The 23,468-nt window shown below is 37.0% G+C and overlaps 1 protein-coding gene across 2 annotated transcripts in view; it reads right to left on the reverse strand.

Moving 5' to 3' along the window:
- ulk4 (unc-51 like kinase 4) overlaps positions 1-22,496 on the reverse strand; it is an 85,801-nt gene extending 63,305 nt beyond the window's left edge. For both annotated transcript variants that reach the window (XM_063486446.1, XM_063486447.1), the window contains exons 1-17: positions 22,359-22,496; positions 21,899-21,998; positions 21,466-21,605; positions 21,210-21,372; positions 20,735-20,836; positions 20,553-20,636; positions 20,307-20,382; positions 18,919-19,062; positions 17,995-18,188; positions 17,530-17,599; positions 17,124-17,295; positions 16,843-16,903; positions 16,548-16,732; positions 15,696-15,742; positions 15,216-15,294; positions 8,789-8,896; positions 5,229-5,312 (exon numbers count right to left, since the gene is read on the reverse strand). In XM_063486446.1, coding sequence (XP_063342516.1) covers positions 5,229-5,312; positions 8,789-8,896; positions 15,216-15,294; positions 15,696-15,742; positions 16,548-16,732; positions 16,843-16,903; positions 17,124-17,295; positions 17,530-17,599; positions 17,995-18,188; positions 18,919-19,062; positions 20,307-20,382; positions 20,553-20,636; positions 20,735-20,836; positions 21,210-21,372; positions 21,466-21,605; positions 21,899-21,998; positions 22,359-22,496 — 1,947 coding nt within the window. The remainder of the gene's footprint in view (positions 1-5,228; positions 5,313-8,788; positions 8,897-15,215; positions 15,295-15,695; positions 15,743-16,547; positions 16,733-16,842; positions 16,904-17,123; positions 17,296-17,529; positions 17,600-17,994; positions 18,189-18,918; positions 19,063-20,306; positions 20,383-20,552; positions 20,637-20,734; positions 20,837-21,209; positions 21,373-21,465; positions 21,606-21,898; positions 21,999-22,358) is intronic.
- Positions 22,497-23,468: the final 972 nt, after the last annotated feature.

Below are 23,468 nucleotides of genomic sequence, written 5' to 3' on the forward strand. Positions count from 1 at the left end.
TGCACCTGGTTTTGAATAAGCCCCCATGGCAGCAACGCAGACATTGTCTACTGACCTCGCACACTACACATCTAACACCCCAAAGAGAAACACAGGCTTGTAGACAAACAGGTAAACATCGAGGAACAAAGGATTATAAGCTGACTTGGACAAAATAGCTGACAGGAGAAAAAATGTATGCACAAGTAATAGAGATGTGGGAAAGGACCGATTAGGCGGGAAAACCAATATTTCACAAAAAAAAGAAAAACATACCGGTACATATTAAATATAGCTGCAAGCACTGAGGAGGGGGCAAGAGGTTCAATAGGCCACTGTCACTGAGGCAACTTGATCTGGTCAATAGCCAGGATGGAAGCATGTTATGGGGACGCTTGTTGCAGCACCTCCAAATGGTCAAATCATACAATTTTCTCCACCTTTATGTCAATAAAAGGAAATTTGAAGATACTACCTCACTTCTCATCTCACAGCTTTGTGCCAAATTTGATTGGCTGGGTATCTCTGCCAATTTTGCCAAAACTTGAAAATAAATAAATAAATATGACCATGCAAATAATTTAATTTAATTAAGGTTTTTTGGTTTTTTTTTAAAGAAAATTAAGTATTGCATGAACTGAAGTAGTGCTCTGAACTCCACTTGATCAAATGAAGCCAACGGTATATCATTGCTAAAATTCAAACATATGTTTTAGCTAACAATAATGTAAGTAACTATTAGCGAAACCATTCAGACCCACTGTGGTGTGGTGAGTTTCAATCGTGAGTTTCATGAGATTTCAGTCAAACAGGAAGCGAAAATGTTCTTTTCCTTTAAAAAAACAAACAAAAAAATAAAAAAAAAAACCCATGAAGATGCACATTTCCTTGGTAGTTTTACAATTCAGTGAGACACCATCTCAACTTGAGCATGAGCTTCATCCCAGCATTACGGAAAAACACAATATGACTAAGCTAACACCAACATAAAAACTCCTTTTCTATACCTTTATTCAACATAAAAATCACTTGGTCCAGACTGGGATAAGCAAAAGAACCTCTATGCTAATGATTTCTCCAAAAGCTACTTGAAGTCAGATCCTCCATTTAAAGGGATGCGAATGAAAGAGTGGGTTGTAGAAATGCTCCTGCCTATAAAAAAAAAGGCATACAGTGTGTCTTGTTAAAGTCTAGTCTTCTCAAGAGCCATACCTGACAGGGTCTTAGAAGAAGCAGAATAAGGATTCAGAAAGCTGGAAAATGCTACATAACCAAGCAAGCATGTGCTCACAGTTAAAACCAACAACAGAATTACTGAAAAAGATGATTATTCATTTTTTGCAAAGTAAGACAAGTCAGAGTGACCAATCCAAGTTGAGACTGAGTAGCCTAAGTGGAGGGTTGTTGAGTTTCTTAAGTACCAACACTGTGCCAGGCTGTTATGGTGGAGGGAGACCCAAGTGTAAAATCAAAGCTGTCCATTTATCAGTTTGTTCAGTAGTTATAAGTGCTGAGTGCTGACCAAAGAAATGAGATGAAGAATTTCAGACATGTCCTGTCAGCAGGAGGCCCTGGAGCAGACCAGGACATGCTGGAGAACATCTCTTGGATGACCTGGGAACCTCAAAGTGTTCCCAGATAGAGACGAAGATCTGGGTTTCTCTGCTTAAACTACGCCTCCTAAGACTCAAAACTAGCAGCAGAAGTAGAAAATGGATGGATGCATGGATAAATGGGAGGGGTCGATTTTCCAGACTGAGATCTGAGTAATTATTCAGTGTATTCATCCAAAGACTGAGATGTACATCTCTGTATGTTGTTAGTAAAGTCAGATTGTGTTTGTTTCTAATTGTGCTTAAGGCAGACCTATTGGTCATTAAAAAATACATTACTTTTTTTTAATTGCAAGCTTTTAATTTCAGGTAGATACATCTGGATCCTTTTACTCAGGCAGGAACCTTCCATCTAATTGTCCACAACCACAGAAAAAGCTAGCAAGGAGTGCCCTAAATCACTGTGCCAAATTTCAAACCTTTTTTTTTTTTTACCCCAAAAGAGCTAAAGGCTCGATTGTTTAAGAAAAACAATAATGTATAAAGGGGGAAAAAAGTAAAGATAATATAAACTTAGGTTATACTGCGTCATATGTTGGCCTATTTTCCTTCATTTTTTGTTCATTAAACATGGGGATTAAATCTAAAAAAGGATTCTGAAGAATACGATGAGTAAGTATCCATTATTATATAACACATTTACTAACATTAACGCTAGGTGTGTGTTCATGCATGTACAATGGTCATCCTATGTTAGACAAAAGGGTAGGGCCCACGACATCCCCCTCTGGTCTCCTCTCCTTTGTGGAAGATAGTGTTAAATCATTAATAGGCCCACCACCGCTGTGTGTGTGTATGTATGTTTGTATGTAAGGATCCATGTGTGTAAGGGGGAGTTCTGCCTTTGGCCCCCTGGCTTCTATCACTGCAATACTGTTCACACATCACTTTTTTTGCACACACGCGCACACGCACACATATATTCACACATACACTTTTCATCTTAGGCAGTTGAAGCATCATCTTGTTCAGACTCATAAATAATTTCCTGTAGCTCAGTCTGGCCTGGAAACCTGCCTTTCACTCCATGCCATCCACTCCCCCTGTCCAACTACAACTTTCTCTCTTTCTCCCTGCCATCTCCACCCCCCTTCCCCACTACACTGAGCCTTCTTTCTTCATTTCTGTCAGTCCCCATTTCCTCCACCATATCGCTCTACTGACAAAACCAACAAATTGGCTCTGTGCCTTAACTACTAAAAATATTTCATCTAAAAACTAATTAGCTATACTGATCAATATTTTTATATAAAAACTGGACCAAATCTAGCCTTATATGTGACAGAATTGTCAACTAGTCTCATATTGTCTTCACTTTGTTTTCCTTAGGGTAAGGGATTAAATAAACCTTAAAGAAATCAATAGAGACCATCTGTCTAGATCTAAATTCACATTTTTGACATTTAAGACAACAGTGATGCCATGGGAGCAGCTCATTCTTTTCACAGGGGTGTGTATACTCTCTATTTTTGGCTATTTCATCATAGGTTAACAGGTCACCCCTGTCAAGCAAAATTCAACTTTACTCAGTAGCCTGTTGTAGCTCTCTCTCTATCAACCTTCCCGCAGCTAAGCCATTAAACACTTCAATTTTTAGATTATTTGGTTCGCATGGCAGGCTTAAGCTCTTCCCATAGTTAAACAGACTGCAAAGGTCATTCAGAAATCTCTAGTTTGCTTATATTTAAGCAGTTCATGTCGGATTTGTGTTGTTTTTGCCAGGCCTTTACGTGACTAACTGGAGGACATTTGCAGTCAAAACTTCTGATATTTAGTGGAACTGTTTTCTATATCCATTCAATATTTCATATGCCACTAACTGTCCCAAAAAGGAGGATGCTTTAAATCTCATGCTCAAATTCTGCATCATTTTTTTCTCTAAACCTACTTTTAGAAGTTGTAGACAAAAAGCTAAGATTTAACTTCATCTGTGCACAACCTGAAGTTAAAGCAACATCTTAACCAGATGTGGCTTTGTATACTTCATCATGACATTTGTGATGGGGTACTTGGTAAAGTTTCCTCTTAATGACTTTTTTGGTGCATCATCTCTGCACGGTGGAAAAACACTGCTAAAGCTTACTGCAACCACAATGAACCACAATTTTTTCTCCTTAAGAGGACCTTCTTAAAGATTTTGGAAATTATAATATGGAGATGTTTTAATATAGCCTTAACTTGATTTTAAACATCAGTTAACTTAAAGCTCCTCAGTCAATTGCTTAGAAAGCCCATGGCAGTTCTCAACCTATTCAACATGTTTTAGTGCTTCACTGAAATTGTTAATCAAGTTTTACTGTTTAACAAGTAAAAGAAAATAAAGCAACAAAACAAGTATTTTGCCCATAGGTGCCCAAACAAGGATTTGTATCTTAAACATCCAACCATATAATGTGACCACTATCTCTCCAATAATTGTAAAACCCATGAGACAAAGTTAGCCCAAATAGACAGCTCTGTAACGTCATGACAAATATTATTCTACTGGAAAAACAGCTCGTCAGGGAAAGGGAGACTGGGAGGAGAGAGAAAATGGAGTGTGAGAGGGAGAGATGGAAAAAGAGTGAGGCAGGTTGGGTCTTAGGATGAGTGTCTGGTCCCTAAGGCTGTGTGTGAGTAGTGTGTGTTTCCATCAGCATACTCTCTCAGCTCAATAATGATAAATAAGTCAACCTTCTCTCTCCTCCCCTACACCCCTCTCCTCGCTTCTGTCACACACACACACACACACACACACACACACACACACACACACACACACACACACACACACACACACACACACACACACACACACACACACACACCTCTTTTCTGTTCATCTACCCCCCTACACTCCCAGTGGTAATGAAGCAACAGTAGGTACTAGCTGACAACTGTGCAGACCGGTTTCATCTATATTCATTCTGCTATAGTGGGCCACCACAGCAAGACCCTTTCTGCACCTGAGAGACAAAACAACATCCATCCATCTCCTTCTTTCCTTTTACCTGTTCACTGTATATCACTGTCTACCAAATGTTTCCCTAATCCGTGGGAAAAGGTCACTGTGTAAAAATACTAGAAAGACAAACACTGTATATTTCTTTATGTGATGTGGGAGCACTTTTTTAATATACATGCTTCAAAAAGCACAAGCCCATTTCTAATCTTTATTTTAGTGTTAAATCAACTACAGTCTTATAAGTTCACTTTGTTTTTTTTAAACACAGTAATGTAAAAGGCAAAGTAAGAAAAAGGGATGAAATAAGACAGGAAAAGAAAAAAGTGAAAGAAAAAATTGTGAAAAGGAAAGAAGTATCTACATTTCTATTTGTGTTTCTGCTCCATCTACTGTATATGTGTGTCTGGAGGGTCCTAATTGCTGCTGAGGTCAGACTGCTGAGCAGTAAAGGGTTGTGTTTGATGCAGGTAAGAGTGCGAATGCGCGCATGTGTGTGTGTGTGACTGCTCTGCATGCCCTTGACTTGCAGCTGGCAAACAACGCTTTAGGCCCCCACAGCTGCCTCATCATTACAGTTCACAGGGATCCCCTGCCACACACTCTTGCACACACACACACAGTGAGAGAGACTTAGTCACAGCTACACAGGCACAGACAAACAGACACACGCAGACATACACAGAGACACTCACCCCTTCCCGCAGGCTCCTCATTAAGCCAGTGTAGGCGGCAGCGGGAACGAACCACAGTCCCTCTGGGGAGCCTCTCTTCTTCTCCTGATAGAGAGGCATAGAAAAGAGAGGGAGAAAGGGTGAGAGAAGAGAGATGGAGGGGATACAGTAAAGGGAGGAGGGGGCAGTGGAGGAGTAGAGTGGGAGTGAGAGAAAGGCAGAGTGTAGGAGATGCGGAGTGCAGCAGAGAGGAGTTGAGGAAAGGGTAAGAAAAGGGTGCAAAAGGAGCCAGGGCATCTTTATTACTTAACTGCATTTGCAATATTTAAATTAAGACTTTTTCCATCAAAATATTTTAAAAATATAGGAACAAGGTACATGTGAGTATTATAAATAGTGTTTTTTCATTGATTATTTAAGAAACAATCTGTTATCTATTAGTATTAGTAGTAAATAACATTTCAAAAAATAGTTGAAATAATGTGTTACAACTTCCTGTGGACTAGGCTGATAGTTTTGGTTGCTCAGTCAAACCATAAACCCACACATAATTCTGAATAATCCTGAAATTATCATATATTTTATATTAATCTGGGAAATCTAGTATGGTATTTTTTCCTGTGAATCAACTTAAATGTTCAGTCATCAAAAATGTTGCCAGTGTATTTTCAGTTATTCACATGATCATATGTTTACCATTTACTTCTTATCCTGACAAAATAGGCTTTACATTTATATTGTCTTACTAACTGTCTTAAAATCCACAAAATTGAGATAAATTCAACAATAATTCAACTTTTTTTTCTCAAACAATTCTCTGTTACATTGCAATTGTATAGGCTCTAGGCTACATCTAACCTTGAGGATAAAGTCAGCACTGGAGGCTATAGCTAATCGTTGTCATTGACTGGGGCTGCAGAAGAGTAAAGAAGATCATTTTACCAGGGGACACTTACAGAGCCATTCCACATTACTCAAACTGTTTCTCCTGCCATTATAGAGACAAAGTGGGTCCACATGGCTGGTAGAGCTCAGATCCCATGAAGGATTTTCATCTGAACTGTTTGTAATTAAGACATTTGCTTTCACTAATGCTGCTAAATTAACTTAACTATTCATTAAGGTGTTAAAGACAGTCATGTACTGTTAGCTGACAGCATGAGACATCAAAACACCCAATTTTACTTACTATTTAAAATCAGTCTGATAATATGTTAATTCATCCTTATAAAGCTCAATAAGGATATAGGTTTTTATGGTGTTTTTTTTTCAAGGGTATATCTAGCCTCGAGAACACAGGAAGCAATGTAGCTGACACTAAGCAGAAAACCTATCAGATCATCAGACCACCAACCTACCCGTCCAACATGAGACTCTAAAAACAGTCCAAATAAAAAAACTACTGCGTTTTTGGAGATCTAATTCTTAAACTGGCATGGAATGAAAAAAACTTCAAGGTTAAAACACGTTTTCATGGAGGGGTCCTTTTAAAGAAGTTGACTCAGAGAAATGTTGTGGATATATGCACTCAACATCATGAAACCAAAAAGAAGTTAATTTGAAACACTTGAATTAGTTTGTGACTTTTCAAGACAATGAATATACCCACCAAAAATTTTATGTAATTATGCTGCATTCAAGAGAAACTGAGTTTTGAAAAGATAAACGTGACCATTTCAGTCTTGATGATGCATCAAGGACAGCCAGAACCATTGAAAAATACAATTTCATATCACCAGGCCAAGATTAGATTAACTTTTGTAGTATATATATTAACTAAACTGAATGTATGTGCCTCCCACACTCTAATAAGGGCTTTGGGTGATTGCATAGCAAATTTTTGCAGAGATCTGAGGCAATATACATTATATAATGTTCCTCTGACAACTCTGCAGTTTGCGATATATATATAGACATTATATATATATATATATATATATATATATATATACATACATACATACATACATACACATATACACATATATATATATATATACATATATATATATATATATACATATATATATATATATATATATATATATATATATATATATATATATATATATATATATATATATATATATATATATATATATATATATATATATATATATATATATATATATAATCTAGTGAGTCTAAAAGCAAATATGACAGCTGTTGATATCCCTCTAGTATTTAATTTCTCTCTAGCAGCAAAATAAATGAAATGTGTGAATGTCTGGAAATAATGCTGCTTTGATTTCATTTAGTGAGGTAAAAATATATTTAACAGTCACCATTACTGTTAATAAGTTTCTCAATTGAAACATGATTTCAATAAATTGTAATTACTCACACTAAGTGCACTAAAATTTCAGTAACACTAAAGACACTACATTACAGAGCATGTTAGGGATGGGAAGTAGATATAAGATCATTTTTTTACTATAACTAAATGAAAATTTATACGTTTAAATTGCTGGTTGGATGATCTCTGTGGGAGCTAGAACACATTTGCATCAGTGGACAAACACAATTCCTGCAGGAGATTAAGAGTCAATTTATTAGGAGCTTCGACACAGCAATGAGATTGTTTAAGGTTTCAGAGAATAATATGTGCAATCAGGTGGGCGGATTGATTTTTAAAGGTTATCCATCAGTTGAGTAAATAAAACTCTTATGCCTAATTGACCTGCCTGGGTAAATTGGGTTACGTGGCAATAAAATAGCAGTGCCCCTGGTAATGAAGTCAAACGAGGCCCCCTCCGCTCTAATTCTCAGGACTGGGGGTCAATTAAATTCCAAGTGAATTTAGTTAGTGTGTAGATTTAAAGTCAATTACCTGATGACAGAGTACTTTCATTCATTTCACTTAAAGCTGGTCATTACCACTGAAGAAATAGCTTACTTGTGACATCAATTCTGTGTTCATTTTTACTTATTAACTCAAGAAATCAATTTCACTGCTGAACTATTGGCAAAAGAGAAACTTTTTCTCTAACAGATGATATGACACATTGAGCAGCCAGTGAATCATTTCTTTCATTGTATTCCTTACTGCTTTTATTAACATAATTGTCCGGGTCATTTAATGACATAATATGCCACTGCCTTGTCTAGTATGTAGAAGAAAGCTTCAACAATATTAAGAGAATTTGTCTGAGACTAATTAAAGACCTTCATGAATTAGTCTTAACAATGGTGTATGGAAAACAGACTTTAATCGCAGGTTAATGGTAAAAAAAATCAAATCAAATCAAACAGTAAGAAATGCACCTGCCCCGATCTGCTGATTTCTTCTCGACAAAAATGCCAAATAACATTTCTATTAACAGCTCCTCTTCTGTTGTACCTCTTCTAATCAAGGAAAAATCTACTTCACAAAGAATGAGTGTTAAAAAAAAGAAAGAGTAATGTTCTTGCCACTTATGCAACCTCCTGCAATGAGTGCCCTTTTCATGCCTACAGCAAGTATGCATGTGGACGGACTTCTATAGATGTGTTTGGAAACATAATCATGTTTCAATAAACTGCAACATAGCTATCTCTTTAAAAATGTCTCTTCACGTTGGCTTCTGACATTCAAAGTGTACCTGAGAGGAGATGAGGTAGAAGAACTCCGCGAGTGGTGGCAGCAGGAGCCGTTTTATTTTACTGTTCCTTAGATTATCCCTCAGCAGGTCTGTTAGTGTGGACACAGCCTGCAAAGAGCATGACAAACACTTTCAATAGTACTTCTACTTTCAATTGAAGTTCAATCACATGAAAATTTAAAATAAAATAAAAAATAATAAAAAAAATGATACTATCTGCACAATAAAATTACAATTCATTGTACATTTATATATTTCCCTACGGCTGGACATATTCTATTTTTTAATACAAGCCAGGGGCATCTGTATTACCCAGAGACATCACCAGAAGCTTGGCAATGCTCTGCTAGCACATAAAAATTTCAACTTCAAAATTCTAACATTGTTTTTAAGTTGAGGTAGCAAATACAAAAAGCTTAGCTAAAACCAAATATCTAACTCATGAATGCAATCAACTAAAAATCTTAAGGAAAAATAGGAAAATTTACTTTGTCACAGGGCACTGTGTACAGAGATCATAATTTCAAAGCCTGCAAAGCTGTCCCACTGTGTAGGATTATAGTCCAAATCTACCAGGAGCTGCCAGTGTTGTAGTCAACAAAAACCTGGTCTACAACTTTTGAGGAACGAAGACATGCATATTATTTAGAATTTGATGACTAAAACGGGAACAATGTCATGCTAACCTGAAAAACATTTAACAACTGTTTTAGTAAAGCTAAACAATTATCCACTGATGTTCTTTGAAAGAACCTGCAAATGCAATATTGTAACTTCTTCTATGAGGTTAACACAAAACCAGCAGTGAAAGGCTGCAGGACCCAGAGTGATGCTCAGGTTGGATCTTCCAAAACAAATCCACCAGTCAAAGCTTGACTTTGAGAAAAAATGAGTGATGAGGTCAACAGGTTTACAGCACTGAGGTTGGTTTCTACAGTAGGGACACTGCTCCCACATCAAATACTCCTTGGGCAATAAACTAAAGTTGTGTAATGTAAAAAACAAACAAACAAACAAACAGCAAAAATGTGTAACAAAATACTTTGTGTAGGGAGTTAAAAGATAATATTATGGTTTACTTTTTAAGTAAGGACAAGATTATTAGCTGCTAGAATAAGACATAATTGGTATATCTATAGCCCTGTGATAGGCTGGAAACATGTCCAGGGTGTATTTCATGACTTAGAGGATGGATATGCTCAAGGCCCTCTATTCATCCAGTTCAGGGGGGTAGAGTTAAGAAAACAGAAGCATGGATGGGATATACATTATATACAAAAAAAAACAAATAAAAAAAATCCCATTGAACTCAGATGTAAACACACACACAGACTTAATTATATGCAAACACAGCCTTTCTGGCTGGCTGCTTCCTGGCATTAGCATTACTGCCAGCTTTCCCCCCTCTGTGATCTGATGCAAGTTCTGGCTCATTCCTCTTTTGTTCCTGCTTTCTTCTTTATTTTTTCCATTGTTTCCATTCTCTCCCAGTTTTGTATTGTTTCTGTATTGTTGAACGTATTTTCTCCTTCTCTTCCATTTTAAATTTGCCTGCTGTGATTCTATTACAGCTCTCTCACCAATCCTGTCTGTTAGCTATGTTGTTCTGTATGTCCATTTTAGGGTGAGGAGGTGTGACAGATTTTCATGTTCTCTCCCACAAAAAGTTTTACTACAGTTACACTCAAGCGATTGTATTTTGCCATTTTCCAATCTTCTCTCTCACTCCCTTAGTGAGATCAAACCACTAACAATTTCTAAATGGAAAAGGTTGGGAATTAATATGCTGGGGTGTGTTAGAAACTGGTCAAGCAGCTGCACTCAGGGAGAGGTAGAGAAAAAAAAAGCCTACATAAAGACACATATAAAAAATAATTCCCAGAGAACACCTTACAATTATCTCAGCATCAGCACTTCAGGTGAAAACTATGCACATCAATGCACACAAGGAAATACAAACCCATGCACTTGATTAACACACATACACAACAACGCAGACACACACACAAACACACACACACAATAAACAGTGCAATGATCAGTTACTGCGGTCGACTATTAGCCTTATAGAAGACTGAAGACTCAACAAGAATAAATAGGTAATACAAGCCCATACAGTGGTGACAGAGGAGACTGACTTATAAATCAGTACACCAGGATTTCCATTCCAGCTGTCATAGCGTGGAAGGCGGGGGCACACCTGGATAGGTTGTCAGTTTGTTGCACGGCTAAATTCAGATTAATGAATCACATATCTTATACTAACAATGTCAGGCACAGATTATCACAGGATCTAAAAACACATTCACCAAATATCTCTAGGAAACAAGACTTTTATATTGTTTGTTTGCCCATAAGAGTATCCAGACGGCACTGTAGATTTCAGCTTTTACTTTAATCAAAATCAGTCTTAACATAATTACACAAAACAGTCGGTCCAAACTTTTTTTTTCTTTTTTACAAAGGATATTTAGAAATCCAGAAATGTCTTTGTTGAGCCATTACCCTCAGAATATGTCTTCTTAAGGATTGCTGTGAGCTTTTAAAATTCATTGCTTTCCTATAACCCTTCACAGTTCATGCTTTTGTGGCAAAACTCCCAGAAAAGCTGGGGAAGATCATATGTAGTGGATTTTGAAAGCACAGCTTCTCTATCTCACATTAAGAAAGCAAGAAACATGCATTAGTAACATTAAAACAAAACATTTATTTTTCATTTAATTCTATTTGACGGCTGAAGGACAATGACAGACTCACTGTAGAAAGACAAAAGAGAAACAAACAGGACAGGAAGAAAGAACAGTGAGACAGGAAGAGAGACAGACAAGTGTGTCTATTGAAGAATAATGAAAGCATATAGCAGCTACCATGGTAACTAAGCCCAGCCCCAAAACTCTGATTAGCAGAATATCAGTGAGAGGACCCCTGCTGAGACAACACACACACACACACACACACACACACACACACACACACACACACACACACACACCAGAGAAAATACTCTTTTATTGGTCATCTGTTAGCATCACTATAACATAAGGACAAACACAAACACAGATGCACCAAAAGAAGGAAAAAAAACAAACAAACAACCCCCCCACACACAAAATGTCATAAAGCAGACCCCTGCTGAGTCCTCGCATAAACATGGTTTTAAAAAAAAAGCACACTTGCAGAAACACACAAAACACCTCTGCTGCGTCTATAGATGGACACACGACTACAGACACAAAGATGCACATAAACCGCTTTATTTTATTTTAATTATTTATATAATGCTTTTTGTTATCCTTGTCATTAGTAGCAGATTTTTTTCCCACTCATCATTGGTTTTTAACAATTCACTAAAGAGAAACTGCGATGCCAAAGTCGTCCATTTTGTATACTGCTGTGATGACTCAGTAAATGGTAAATGGACTGGTTCTTATATAGCGCTTTTCTACTCTTCTGAGCACTCAAAGCACTTTACACAACATGTGCATTCACCCATTCACACCCATTCGCACAAGCAAATTTTCTTAGTGCTTTCTAACTAACATTCACACACACATTCATACTCCGATGGATGCATCGGAGATCAATTTGGGGTTAGTATCTTGACCAAGAGGCATGCAGACTAGGGGAAGCCAGGAATCAAACCACCAGTATCAGTAGATGACCTGCTCTACTGCCTGAGCTACAGCCATCCCAGTAGCAGCAAAGAGCCAGAAGACAACTGGTGTGGTATGAAACAGATCTCTGGCGTAAGATGTCAACAGTAAACCATGGTAACTAAGAATAAGCCCTGGGCATCACTGACAAATAGCACATAGCTAGATCTCTGTGCCATTTATACACCCCCAGTATATTCTACTTTGATGAAGCCATTTTTTAAACTCCATCAAGAATCTGCCAATGTCCAGGACTCAAAAAATGATACCTGATATGATGAAACTACAAATCAGAAACTACTTGTTTTGTAAGTCTCACCGGTAATGTGTCTCTCCTTTCTGCCTGTACATAGTTAATAGAAAGTTCAGAGGGGACTCTTTAGAGAAATGACTCAACAAGGGAAACCGATAAACTGCAATGCTTATGATGGGCCCTAGACAGTGATGACAAATCTGCAAAGGCTTTAAAGTTACATTATCTGACAAATCACATATCAGTATATAGTAAAAAACAGACAAACAAAAACAAGACAATCAATACATTCCTGCCAATATGGCCACTGGTAATATCAATATTTTATCATAAGGCTAATTTCTCTCATTTGTGGCACTAAATCTGACCATGTAAGTACCATGGCATCTATGTCAGCATGTGCATAGGCACATTCAACAAAATGTCACTAAATGTTGTTTATGGATGACCCATGAGAAATTAAAATCTTCCACCTAAACCACTGTACTATTGAACATATATATGCTCATTACACTTTGACAAACCAAACCTTTTAACTTGATGAAAAGTGGTTGTCATGGCTGAAAATTAAATATTTATTTTTTAGAATCAATGTGCTGATTCCAGTCTCTTAGTGACTAGAGGGAAGTCTGTTCTGGTATGAGCATTACAGCATCAGGGAGTTTCAACGTGGCAGTAAATACACTAAAAGAAAAAAGCTTAAGCTGTAAATGCAATTAAAAGAAAATTTGATTCCTCATTTGAGTTCCAAATTTCAGCTAAAGTGTTAACCAGTCAATTTTTGCTGTAAGATAGTAAAGTATAGGCTCCACTGAGTCACCACAGTAATTATGAGGAAAACAGAATTGTTTACATGTATAGTCCTGCAGATGCACAGAAAAACAGCCACAAATGGATGCAGAGCAGAATGAGGCAGACATCCATTGAAAATTAAAATTAAAAATTGAACACTCAAATTTATTAATCACCTCAAATCTAGCCCTCAGACACCCTCTAGTCCAAAGCCCTCCAAAACCAAAAGATGAGCCCAGAAAAGAGTCCCTTGTGTGAGCTGGGGCTGAGATTAACCGCTCCCTCTCAGACATTTTCTGGCTATTATCACAACAACACTGCTTTCCAAGCACCAATCAATTCCCCAAATTATGTCAAGAAACCATTTTCAAACATTTGAAAGAAAAGAAAAAAAAAAGTAGAAGTAGAGCTGGCCAATTTCAAAAGAAATTATGATTTGGCAGAATATCTACTCCACTGTTAGAAGCACACCAATAACAATCCTAACCAAGTACATTAGTGGTCACTCTTTGTGTAGAGTGGAGTTGAGTGGGCAGAGATATACGTCCTCCTATAATTTCTAATGTTTAATGAAACAGCAATGTTTACAGTAACAACTTCAACTCTTTATATTATATATACACTCCTTTGGCAAGGAGCGAGGCACACCCAAGGGTCCCTGAATGACCAAAACACACACATTACATGGATTCATCCAGACACAAACACAGACACATGAAAATGATATATTTACAGTTATATATCAATCTTTATACTTGATTAAATAAATTGTATAAATATTTATACCACTATTATTGTGTACACTCAAATTACTTTGGCAATATTTTTTTCAGAAGCACCGTGCCAGTATAGCCACTCTGAATTTAACTGAGCTGATGAGAGCAAAAGTGAGAGAGAGAGAGAGAGAGAGAGAGAGAGAGAGAGAGAGAGAGAGAGAGCGAGAGTGAGCAGAAGCGAGAGAGCGCAAGATATCTCTAAAGTTCCTATTTACTGTACACAGGCTATGGTTGTCTTGTAGCTTTTTAACGCCGCCAGCTGGTACATACTGGTACTATAAAGTATTTCTACATCTTGTTTCAGGACAGCTTTTTTCCTCCTTCCTCAGCTAAAAGCTTTGATTATTGTTGGCATGCCTCTAAACAAAAGTACTAATTATGGCCACATGCACAATAAAATTAAGCAAGATATGCTAAATCAACCTTTATGTATTTTGTTGTGGATAAATTTAAATTTTTATATCAATAAATGTGCTCTTTCTGGTATTTACTGCCACATCGTGGTGTAAATGTGTACTGCAGGTCTGAGGATCATGAAACATTTTGAAGAAAACAGGACTTCTCAATTTTTTGGTTACTCAGCGCATTAAATAACTTGTCTGAAATAAAATTACTGTTTTGCTCTTTCTATAGTTGCCAGTGTTACACTTTTATTTCTAATACATAATAAATAGATAAGATTCCATAAATAAAATATCTATGCAATTGCATTGATAATGTCTTGGGGTTTTAAATCTGTGTTGGCATACCTACACTATTGTGACAATTAGCTAGGAACCCTAGTATAAGTTTTATACTAACATTTGAAGATTGTGTTAGGTTAAGGTTAAAAAAAATGAGCAAATGAGCAGTAGCTGTTCTCCCTAAGTAAATAAATAAATGAATACATGGAAATAAAAAAAATCTAAAGGAAATAAGTGTAACTCTATTTAATATGTGTGTATATTCCTGACCTCAGAAACAGGACTGTCCAATCCAAGGTCACTACAGTGCAGAGCCAGTAGTCCCATCACTCTGAGAACCTTGCTCCGTCTGCAAAGCATTTTTCATTTTTATTTATTATGTTAATTGTGAATTTTCAGCTTGGATATCAACTCAGGATTTTCTAAAAACATTTTCAGTTACTGATTTTCTAAAACTGGTCATGGTGTTTAAGTTTTCCAGCATCCTTAGAAGAAAAACACAACACAAAGCAAAGAAAATGTATAAACATCAAATTTCTTAGAGCATGCTTAACCACTCTAGATATAATCATAGGAACTGCAGTTCATAAAACAATGTTAAAAAAAGCAATTGGGAGAGGATGTAGAATCGCGCCTCTTCTAATTATTCAGTAGCTTTTCTTTAATCATAATGTTTTGAAATTGGCACTTTAAAAAAAGCAATGTTACAGTGTCCCCTGTTTATAGAACAAACATACATTGTGTACTTACATGTCCCAGTTAGGAGCTTGTCGCAACAGGTGGACCAAAACTAGAAGCTGAATGAAGGATTGAGGAAATTAGAGTGACAGAAAGAAGGAAAAGGATAGCAAACAATGTAAATATGTAGAAAATAATGATATATTGCAACAAAGCATGGAATCTAAGTTCATTATGACTTCTAAAAGGATTGTTAATGAGAGTGTTCGGTGTTTTAGTAAAAAGAAATTAACTTTTTTCAAATTCTAATTGTTGAGTGGAAAAGATGAGCCATATAAAAAACAATTATCATTACTTTATTTAATTACAGATAGAAAAAGTATGGTTATATCAGTAATAATACCATAAATAAAAAACATTCTAAATATAATTTTCCTGTGCTTTTGTTAATCTTAATCTTACATTTTTTCAGGAACTCTGTGCCCAAAATCAGATTGAAAGAGGTGTCTTTTTTTGAGCCCTGAATAATTCTATGAAACTGCATCCTTGTGCGGTACTAATGACTCCCACTTGACTAATGACTAGCTGGGAGCAAAAGCATGACCCACACACCTACATCCTCTTACTGAAGTTCTCTGTTGACAGGGCAAACAAACAGACAAAAAAAGACAGCACAAGGTCAGTAGAAAATGAACAAACTGGAAAACAATAGCTCATTATAAATATTCAATTGTACAGACATGCCAGTGGAAAGATTTCCAACTATAATCTTCCTCAGCTAACACTAAGGATCCCTTACTGTCATGTAGGGTTGAGATATTAAATACATTCTATTAAGCTGCACAGTTATGCAACTGTTCTCAAGAAACCCACCCAGCAGATCATAATTCAACAGGAGTCTAAAACAAATATATGTTTTCCTACCAGTCTTGAGTTAATCAGCCTGTTAGCGATAACTGTATGTCCAACCACACAGCAGAGGTAGCACAGGAGGTTGAGTTTGGATCGAGTGGCTGTGGAAGTGGAGTGGCTCTGTTCTTCAATGGATGAACAAAGCTGTGATAGAAAGACAATCCACTCTTCATCACTCAGAGACTGTAGCTTCTCACCTGCAGGAAAATAGAGAGGATTCAAGATAAAACAGGGACAATACACTGAGATACTTTTTTGCTTTTTTTCAGGACACTAAACTGACTTTGTGCCAGCTCAAAAAACATACCTGAATATGCAGGTACACATAGGGTTTTAGGATCATATCGCACAGGAGTGTTCTTCAAAATCTGTTAAAGAGAGCTCAAAATAGTCAATTGTAGCTGTTTTTTCTACATTGCTAGTAAAGGTTTGCTAATAAATTTCTTATTCTTATGTAATGTAAGAAGGAGCAAGAAAGTTTCCCACTAAGAAGACTTAAAGACTAACAGAGGTCCGATAGATGTATTTTAATGAATTAAAAAAAGAAATATGAAACAGCCATCATATCATATAATTACATGCCTTTACCTTGGGGTTGTCAAGGACTGGGGTGACAGTGAGATCAAATTCAGTGTGGAGAAGATCCTTCACACAGGGTGTAGTGTCAGTACAGTTACCGGTAGTGAGAGTAACCTGAGGTGCAATGTTCTGATTTGGACAGTCAGATGAACTGCAGTTTCTGATTGAGTTGGCACGGGAGCTACAAGAACAGGAAGAGAAGAGTATGGAGAGCAATGTATGGTTTACTATAGACATCTGAGTACCACTCATTCTAGGTGTGTTCCTACTGTAAGAGTAAGTCCAAAGCTTACATATCACTTTTAAAACACGAGATTCACATTCCTCCTCTGGAATAATTTACCTGTAAACTTGCGCACTGAAAACAGGAACAAAACTCTGTAAGGGAAACTAGGAAAGAATGAGAACAGAATACCTGAGCAGAAAAATGGCCTCAGTGCTGTCTTCATCCAAACCACTCTTTGGCTTCAGGTCTGAAACATTATCTGGAGAAGTAAGCACGTGTGTACTTAAATGCACATAAATCTGTGGTATGGTGAAAGATGAACCTTACATCATAATAAGCAGAAATCAGATCTGCACAATAGAAACTACTAGTATAATGTAGACCTACGACAAACCAAAACCAAACACAAACAAATTCTAGTACAAAAAATGGTAAAGCAAAACAGTGGAATATAAAACCAGATTAATGATTAATTAATGGTTTGAAGATAAATACTGTAAAAAAACAGAATCTATCACACATACAATGTTCATATATACAAAAATGACTAGTGTTAAAGTACAAATTAAAATTCAAAGTTAAGTAGCTTACTGTGGCTAAGTATTAAACTTTGTTGCTTAATCTAAACCACACAGACTTTGACGAATCTGTTACCTAGTGTGAATGACTTATTGGGCTGCAGTGTGCGGCACATCTGCAGACTCCCAGTTAACTTAGGGTCATCGCCAGGTTCTCCTTCTCTTCTTCTCTCCCTTCCTACTTCACTATTCAGGGTCTGGCTTTGGCTCAAGGCTCCAGAGGATGTGTGGTTGACAGAATTTTGGCTGTCAGTCCTTCTGTCACATGGCCTGTCAGTTGTTGTAAGAGATGATATTAGTTTCTCAGACATCCCATAAGCTAGCTGACTGAGAGCTAAGTGGCTGTTGGTAAGGCTCGCTGCTTGCCACGGATGGAAAAGGTCACATGTGTTTGTGTGTCTGTGGAGGTAGTGAGAACTACACACAAAGTTTTCAAACGGGAGAAAAAATTTCATGTTCATTTTCTTTCTTTTTCAGGTCTGAACACTGGCTGAAGTTACCCTTTCTAACGTGTAGCAGAGAAAAAGGAAGTATTTCCTTTCAGACGGGTTCTTACTACTGGATTTACTCGGTCAGTTGGTGTAAGTGAAAGTGCTGCCTGCAGAAAGCAGGACACATGAAGTATACTCATGAATGCACCCAACTATTATCTGCACTATTCTTGAATGGATCCAGTCAGATATTGCAGGCAGAAAAAGAAAATTTAAAGATCAATTCAACTTAATCCAACATTGGTGTTCTTGTATGTAGCTCCATCGGATAATGCCAAGAAAAGGTCTATGCTGAAGCACATGAGTGAAAATGGTGATACAAAACCCTTTCTGCAAGCTGTTTCTTTATTAGCTAATTCTAAATTCTCTATCAACCAAATTATCAACCTTTGTCACACACGATTCACATCCCCACTGACAGCCAAAAATAAGAAGGAAAATAAATGCTGGTAAATATGTTGGACTTTTAAAATCAAAACAGATTAAAAAAATGAAAAAACATAACCTACCTCAAACTACAAGAAACAACCTCCTTGCAGACATTTTCTTCCTCTTCATTTTCTTCATTCTTCTCTTCACCTTCTTCTGCATCCTCTTCCTCCTTTATAATTTGTGTCCAGAAAGGGTGAGCCAGCAGTTGTGGCCAGTTCATCCTAAAGATACATCGAAAAATTAAATGCATTATGAGTAACACTTTACAATACAGCCAGGAACTACAGCAGCTCCCCTGTAAATGGAACTTTAATCATTTTATTTGAAATTACATTGTAGTTACATTTACCTACAAGTAGTCTCCCAAGAATAAGGGGTTAATAAGTCAGGTTTTTATAAAAAAGACATAATTAAACTGTAGGTAAATTTAAGCATGTATAAATAATTTTAAGTAGTGTCTAAATTCTGGGTATTATACTGTATGTATTATACTGTATTTTTAAATACTGCATAAGTATTTTTAAGTACTGTGTAATTTCTTGGTAATTTTGTAGAAAATCAAACTACACTAAACTACAAGTCAGACTTGGCTCCATTACACAGGCCTGCAAGTTTATTTGTTCTTGTAATTTAGAAAGGGAGTCCTTCTCGCAATGTATTGGCAAAATAAAAGGACAGTTAAATAACAGAACATCCATCATGCAAGCACTCAGAAGCTTCAGTTAATGTCATTAGAATTGGGAAAAATATGATCAGGCCGTATTTCCAACCATGATTCTGGCATGACTGTTGATGCCACACGAGTTGGTTTGGGTATTTCTATAATTACTGATCTCACTGCAGTCTGCACAGCTCTGTCGAACTGGAGGGAGAAACAAAAATACCCCGTGAGAAATACCTTGATAATGACAAAAGTCTCGGGAGAATGGCCAGAGTGTGCTGACCTGACATTAAAGCCAAAAAGAGCTCTGATAACCACTCTGGGGTGAGCAGAAGAGCATCCAAAACATTTACAACTTCCAGGCAGATGGGCTGCAACAAAACAGGACCATGTGTGTTCTTTCCTATCAGCCAAGAACAGAAATTTGAAGCAGCAATGGGAACAGACTCACAAAAACTGGAGAATCCAATACTGGAAAAATTAATGATTATGAATAATGAATTTTAATTTCTGCTAAGGCACACAGATGGCAAGGTCAGACTTTGGCATAACTAGCATGACTCCATGAACCCAGACTGCTTTGTGTCAGTTCAGACAGGTGGTGTAGTGATGTGGTGATATTTTGTTTTCAGCACACTGAGCATTCATTCATTCATACTGATCATTCATTTATTAAATCCCACTGTCTGAGCAATGCTGCTGAACATGTGCATCGATTTATAGAAGCATTTGAGCATCCAGATGATGAAACTATAGCAACTGTATCAGAATTGTAAGTGTTTGTTGTGTGTGTATGAGCTTAACCTCCTCTCAGGGTTTTTGTTGAGCAACCCTTTCAGAAGACTCTGGAAATCCTGGCAGGGAGGACCTGCAGAAACCACTGTACAAAGAAGACAATTAATCAAACAAACAACAACAAGAATAAAATCAACAATTATCTGTTAAAACTATTTATTTCTAAATATCAAACACTATATGAAATGTGACATCTTTGTGTGCGAGTCTGTGTCTGTATATAATGATGTGGGTGTGCGAGGAAGTGTTTGTCACCTGTCTGCCTGGGAGGTGGTGGTTCCTTATTCAAGATCATCTCTCTCAATTCAGTGTAGTTGTCAGAGCAAAAGGGGGGTTTACCTGGGAAACAAAAACAATATAGAATAGTACTGTATAACATACTACAAGCCAGAATTAGTATTTTCATTAGTCTGTTGAGTCTGTTTGCATATCAGTACCGGTGTACATGTAGTATAATATACAACCAAGAGACCAGAGATCAGACTTCATATTAGTTTCTGATCCTTCCAAAACCTCTGGAGCACTGTAAGCTGTAGAACCTGAAAATATACATACATAAATGCACACAGAGTAGTTTAAAAACAGATACTATAAAGTATACAATATGGTATAGTCTTAACATATTATAATATTTTTTTTAAAGTTTTTATGCTGCTATTTTTTTAATCTCACCAAGATTTCAAAACAACATTCCCTACACAAGACTTGTTTTTGTCATTGCCTTAAGTGAAATACCTCTCTTAAGGTTGCACACCCAGAGCACTGGATGCAACATTAAGTCCTTGCTTACATTTCCATCTGATCAACAGCAGCTACTAACAGCTGTATATCTTTAGAGCCTCTCTTATCTCTAATCAGCTGGTTTTATACAGTCAACAAGTGATAGCATACAGAAACAGCATGATTACTAACCTTGTAATCTTTTCTCTAAGTTTTCAGTGTTCTGATTGCTGTCTCCTTCCTCTATCTCCTCAGATGCAGAGAACAAGGTAAGGAAATCCTGCAGCGTCTCTCCCTCTGCCTTAGACAGACAGAAGTTACCAAACTTCAGAATGCCGCTGCCATCAAGTAGGATCTATGAGCAACAGAAAGAGAAATATTACAACATATATATATGATGGTAGCATTGCTGTTATACACTTACATAGAGATGAATGCAGGTGCAAACCTTAGCAGGAGTCAGGTCAGAGAAAATGATTCCTAACTCATGGATGTGTTTCAGTCCTTTGACTAAGTGCCATCCAAACCTTCGTACCGCATCCTGTGACAGGCTTCCATCATGGGCAATTACAGACTCCATGGAACCCCCTGAAATTTACAGCACATGTTTGTATGCAAGTTTGGCACATGAGGTAAAAACAGAGAGAACAAAGAATGACACACCTTGCATTGCTTAAAAAAAAAATGTGGTTACAGACTATACCAACACTGAATATATATGAGTAATGGGGAAAAACGCATTCTGAAAGGGCATTTATTATTAAAAACTTAAAATATTAAAGTCATTTAAGCCTTAAGCTGCTATAAGTTGTGGTTCTCATCAAATATATTCTTTGATATTCGGGTACTGTTTATAACAACTGCCAGGAATAATGACTGACCTGTACAAAGCTCCACCACCAACCACAGGTGGTTACTTGTCTCATACCACTCGTAGAAGTTGGCTATATTTGGATGATCCAGATCCTGGGTGAGGCGTACCTAATACAAGAGTGAATCATCAGAACACTTTTATAAAGCAGGCTTTTTACGGCAAAGCTCAATGGCAAATTCCACCTAAAAATATCATGCACTAATCATTCACATGATCTTATTCAATATGAAAAGCACACTGTATATATGCTAGTGTACTGGGAGCAGTGGCCTCAGAAAGGGAGATCATCCCTACTTAGATTGCTGGCCCTGCGACTAAGACATGCATAACAGGTGGAAAATAGATTGACAGTTAGATATATCAATACTAATCACAGCCTTCTTTGGGCTGTTAAAAACAACTCTGTTATTGGTATATAAAACTAATACAACTAGCAGATGTACTACTAAGTTCAAACATTGTCCTACGTGGTTAGTAATCTCGGATTTCTTGGTTTTGTCAGTGCATTTGATAGCAACATAGTTGAGATTGCCCTTCCTTCTTCCTTTATAGACAACTGAGTTGCGGCCTGCCCCAAGTTCCTCGTACAGAATGAAGTTTTCCATTTGCTGTGGAGAAGAAAAAAAAGGCCTAATTTATAATTATTCACTGCAAACTTTTTTTCCCATCAGTGAAAAACAGAAGCCTTACAGTTATTCAAACTATACCATGCAAGTTGTACAGTACGTATGGAATATTATCTGCTCTTGCACATTTGACGCGTTTTGATAAATGGGACCTTTGGAAATCCTGTCATAAATCTGTTTTAACAACATCCTAATACATATATATAATTAAAGGTGGGGTACTATATTTGTTGGAGAGCCACACCTGTAAAACAATCCGCCTGATTACCTTTAATTAGCGGAACACCTGTTTCACTACAGCAGCTTCATCAGAGTCAGCCACTTTTATAACGAACTCTTAACATTCACCCAGAAAGACAAGACAACAAAGTGTGTATTTTATGCTTAAAAGAAATAATTAACCTTTATGTGTGAAAAAACATATATGTTATGCAGCATTAACGTAAACTTTGAAATAACGGTTGAACTCGGGGGCTTCATGGTCTGTCGTACGTTCAGGAGCTCAGGTAGTTTGCACTCTTTGAACAAAAAAAGTTAACAGTTGAACTGAAAGTAATTATAAGAGACCTGCACACGCCTGTACACATCCTCAGAAAAACATTTGCAATTAATACTGAGCTTGTTATTTTTTTACACTTCACATTAAAGTAGCTTGAAACCTACCTCTTCAACGACCCGCTGTTTGTGAGCGGAAGAGAGATGGGTCGCATTGTTCCAAATGGAAGAGTGGGGGGTAGTGAAAATGTTGGCATGAAATGAAGGCTGTATCTTCTCGTCATAGTCAGTATATGTGCATACAGATAAGTAATTATATTTAATAAAATGTTTCGGTTTAAATAAGATGTAAGCAAAACTGTGATTTTGTGGAAAACGCTGTATTAGTTTTAACCTGATCCACCTCCAAATGGTATATTCCCACGTTGCTAGGATACTAGAGTGAACACAACAGAC

This window comes from Pelmatolapia mariae, linkage group LG10_11, assembly GCF_036321145.2.
Source record: "Pelmatolapia mariae isolate MD_Pm_ZW linkage group LG10_11, Pm_UMD_F_2, whole genome shotgun sequence".
Classification (NCBI taxonomy): domain Eukaryota; kingdom Metazoa; phylum Chordata; class Actinopteri; order Cichliformes; family Cichlidae; genus Pelmatolapia; species Pelmatolapia mariae.